Source organism: Uloborus diversus, chromosome 6 (assembly GCF_026930045.1).
Source record: "Uloborus diversus isolate 005 chromosome 6, Udiv.v.3.1, whole genome shotgun sequence".
NCBI lineage: Eukaryota > Metazoa > Arthropoda > Arachnida > Araneae > Uloboridae > Uloborus > Uloborus diversus.
The window spans coordinates 63,509,534-63,514,024 of NC_072736.1; the positions used below are offsets into that span (position 1 = coordinate 63,509,534).

A 4,491-nucleotide genomic window follows, 5' to 3' on the forward strand; every position below is an offset into this window, starting at 1 on the left:
TTCACAGTTGCCTTGCCACCGTATTCTCCGGATAATGGGGTTGTTTCCTTCAGTCAAAAGTACTACTTTTAGTCACAGAAATTGATAGAATAAGCAAAAAAAAAAAAAAAACATGGACCCAGAAAATACTTTCATTTTCCCAACAGTTATTTTTCAATTAATTTTTTTTAATGCCCGATGTTTCAAACAAGGCGTGGTCTTGATGACGTCACAAATGATGTACTCGTGCACATTTTTCACTGCGTTTCCACGTTATGGTAATCAAGCAGCGAATTAAAAATTGCATCTACGCTTGCAATCAACCATATCGTTGCCAGTACACGTGAGCAAAGATGCGAATTAAATATTGTGCTCTTCTGAATGGCAACAGTCAATGGCATTTCATCATTTGTGATGTCATCGGTGGAAGCGTTAAACAATGAAAGCGCATAGATTAAAGTAATTTTTTAAAAATATAAAACTTAGTCAAATTATTTAAAAAATGGTCAGATCCTATGTTTTTAAGCATGCTCTTTCAGAAAAAAATGCTTTTAAAATTTTGGAAACAACCCCATCGGGTTTTTACTAGTTTACTCTGTGTGCGCATATCGTTCTTTCTTTTTATTCAGCAAGACTAGTCTCAGTGTTCTTGCTCTTCATACTATAAAATTTTACAGTAGAATAGGATTTTCCAATAAAACTACTGGTAATCTGGATGGCAGTACTTTTACCGCAAAGTTTCAAAATAAATAAATAAACGGTGTAAGCACTTTAAATATTCCCTGTCGTAAAATAATTTCTGTACATAGGGTTTTCACGATATGTTTTCCCCCAGGAAAACCTTACGCATAAAATAATTCTGCTTTTCTGTTTTAAACAAATTATGAAAGCATTTTGCATTAAGTCAAAACAGTGAATATATATATTTTTTATCTTACAAAGATCTTTTCACAGTTTTTCTCTGTCGGCTAAATTTTTGTCGATTAATAGCTTTCTAAATGAAAAGTAGTAAAATTTAATGAAAGACCAATCATTTAAAATCAGTGCATGTTCATCAAATTGATACTTTTGATTATTTTTCTCAAAGAGAATTTAGTAATTTGTTTTAACTTGTTTTATATATTTATTCATTTTATTACGTAACTTAGAGTTTTAAAGTTAAAAAGTGTGATAAGTTATTGTGAGTTATTTTCTGGTCAAGTGAGAATAATGAGTCCATCTGTAATTGCTTAAAAAAATTGATTTTTAAACAAATATATTGTACAAAAGTATTTCTTTTTGCAGGTTATTTTCGGGACAAGATTGGCTCTTACGATGGTCTTTTTTACACTGTGGGAGTGATGAGTGGACTAAATGGCACATTGTGGCTCTTAGTGCCGTTATTAGAAAAATTCACAAACAATAAACCAACTAAAAGCTAGACTGATAAAAATGACTTTTGCTATCAATTTTAATGCACCCGATTTTTACAGGGAGGATGAAGGAAAATGAAGAATAATTATCTTCCTGGTTGATAGAAAAATCACTGATTTCACTGAACTTTTAAAAAACATGCGAGTTATTTGTTGTGTGGTATATCACTTCGCATATTTCAGAATAAAAATATTATTTTAGACAAAGAGGACTTCGGTTATGTTTTTAACATTAAGGTTTTTAATATTGAGCAGCGGTACTTATAACTTGTGTTCCGCTGAACTACAGGGTTTCATGGAGATCACTCAAAGATTCGGTGAAACTTGTACTTTTCACGTTCAAATTAGTCACAGAAAAAATCAACAAAAACAAGGTTTGAGAGATGTTTTAAATTTATATATTTGTATATTATATTGTATTTGGTATTTGTATATGAACAGTAGATAAAATACAATGAATCTTTCATAGCTCGAAGTGCCGTTGGAATTAAGGGAAACAAACCCCATCGAGAGCTACCGAAAATTTGACTAATTGAAAACTGAATAAGTTTGAAATACAATTTTAATATAAAAACATGCCAAGTACTGTTTAAAGAAAGTGTTAAATAATTTACTTTTTAGAAAGATAATCCAATTTAGTACAACATTTTAATTTCAAAACTATTTTTAATAAAACAATTGGTCATTTATGGTTTAACTCTTTTGAAAGAAATTGGCAACTTTTTTCTTTTTCATATTTCGCGACTTTTTTTATGCAGAAAATTTTCTAATACAGTAATCCCACATTAATCCGGACCCTATAAAACCGGACTTCGTGTAATCCAGACAGTTATTCACATGTTTTAAATAAAAAGCTGGATACCGCAATAATGTGTTTTTGTAGGTCGTATTTAAATTTTTTGTGATGTATTTTTGTAATTTTTTCTTTTGCAGCTTTATATTTCATCCTCGGAGTTCAAAATACAACTTTTACTTTGTACATCCGTTTGTCTATGTACGGTGGCTCGATTTAGAGGTGTCTTTGCTTAGTCCGTACTTTCATTTAATTGGGATGACCTGGATCCCCTATAAGTCCAGGTTAATGAGGACGTTCAAAGCATTAAACATGGATTTCATCATATACACTTGTTTCTGATTATAGGAGCAAACGGTTCTGCTGCAGTGAGAATGAGAATTGTAAAACATGCGTCTGCGCAGCTAATTCCTCTTCAGTGTCTTTCTACAGACCATTTATGACTCATTAATATTAATTTCTAAGAGGACATAAGAGGACTTTTTTTTTTTTTTTTGCAGAGTGTTTTGAAAAAAATAAACTTGAATTCCCAAGTTTCCGGTGCTGACAAAACCGATTTTCTCTTTGAGAATTCGATTACTCATTTTTTTCGTCCTATTAATATTGTTGGACACGATAAATTAAATATACCCGCCATTAATAAGAAAAAAAAATTATAGACTGCTTAAAAGCAATTTTTGTAAATTCCCGCACTCATGGTTCTTCAACTTTCTAAAGGCTCCTTTCACCTTTGTATTGGATGAAGGGTTCTAAAATTCCAGTTTTGATTGCCTAAGAGGTAGGTCTGTGCAAATTTATTAATCCTCAATTGGTTTAATATAGGGGAAAAAAAAAACATTTGTAAGCGCTTTTTGACGTTTCCGCCCCACTGTGCGTCGTTGTGAAGCGTGTATTAGAGCTACTAGTCACAATTTTTAACAACATATCAAAATCTAAAATGTTGTATAAAATCATCTTTCTGTATTAAATTAATGATTTGTTTCACATCCGCCAGTGTTTGCATGTAGCGCGTCAGCATTGTGTTTGCAACCATTTGTTTCTGAGTAGTGATGGCAATGACGGTATACCGGTGTACCGAATACCGGTATTTCGAGCAATTATGCAATTTTGTAATACCGGTATTTGGTGGGGTAAAATATTTTCGGTATTGGCTGAAAACAATAAATAGTTTCAATCAAAGAAATAAATATTATAATTAAGTATCGACGAATATTTTAAATGTACATTTCTTTTTCCATGATACAGAATCAAAATCAATCTATTGATGTAAGAAATTAACTTTAAAACCACGAACTAATAGAATATCATTAAACAAAAGTAGCGGAAAAGTTTCAAAATAATATTGTCATTACTAGATAGTGAGATGAATCGCATTTTCGTGCCTTTTATGCACCATGTTTTTATTTTTTCCATTTCCCTGATCCCTCATTTTCCCTTTTGTGAAAGTTAATTTTGAGTGCATTTATCCTATGAACAATTTATTCCAACCATCAGTTGCAGTAATTTCTTTTTTTAATTATTTGTGTCAACGGTACTAAATTTTGAGAAAAACTTTTTTTTTTTGTTAACATAAAAAAAATGGTAATTTGCTGTCACCAGTATTGGTTTGCTGTCATGTCTCACTATTTGGCTTTATATTTAGCAAGATAATTTTTAGAAATTATATAGTGTCTTGAAAATTTGCATAGAGGTAAAACATAATCAAGTAAAACATATTTTCAGATATTTACATAATTATAATTGTAAAGAATTTTGAAAAGAAAGAGAAAACGAGTAATAGAAACTAACGATGATCAAATTTAGCCAAGGATATCGTAAGTTTCAAACCAAAGGGCTAACAATAAATTACTTTTAAATAAAAGAAAAAAAACCGCCTTCATAAAACTCCAAGGAACTAAAAAGCAAAAAATAACCGATTACACTTACATACTATTTCCTACCCAAAACTAGAAATGAAATTTATTTTACAATTCAAGTACAGAAATCAACTAAACTAAACACCCAATTATAAAATAAACACTGATTTTAATTACTATACGATGAATTATTTTAAATACCTAATTACTTACGATCTCTTAATTTTTAATAAACTTTTGAAGTCGGGCCTCCTATAAACTACTACCTAACGTAACTGAGAACCCACCGAATCCTGAATTAAACACTTATTTAACTAAACACGAAATTAGTCTTTAAAACTAAACCTACTCAGTTATATTAGGTAGTTAGACACAACCTAGAGACGGTTTTCGCTAGAGGAGCAAGATCGAGAGGGGCTGGTTGACGGTGTTGCTGCAGAAGAAAGCGGGG

The 4,491-nt window shown here is 31.0% G+C and overlaps 1 protein-coding gene across 1 annotated transcript in view; it reads left to right on the forward strand.

The window, feature by feature from the left end:
* The window catches only part of LOC129224782 (monocarboxylate transporter 9-like), a 68,498-nt gene extending 65,871 nt beyond the window's left edge, over nucleotides 1–2,627 (forward strand). Inside the window, exon 4 of the mRNA XM_054859330.1 lies at nucleotides 2,533–2,627. Coding sequence (XP_054715305.1) covers nucleotides 2,533–2,627 — 95 coding nt within the window. The remainder of the gene's footprint in view (nucleotides 1–2,532) is intronic.
* Nucleotides 2,628–4,491: the final 1,864 nt, after the last annotated feature.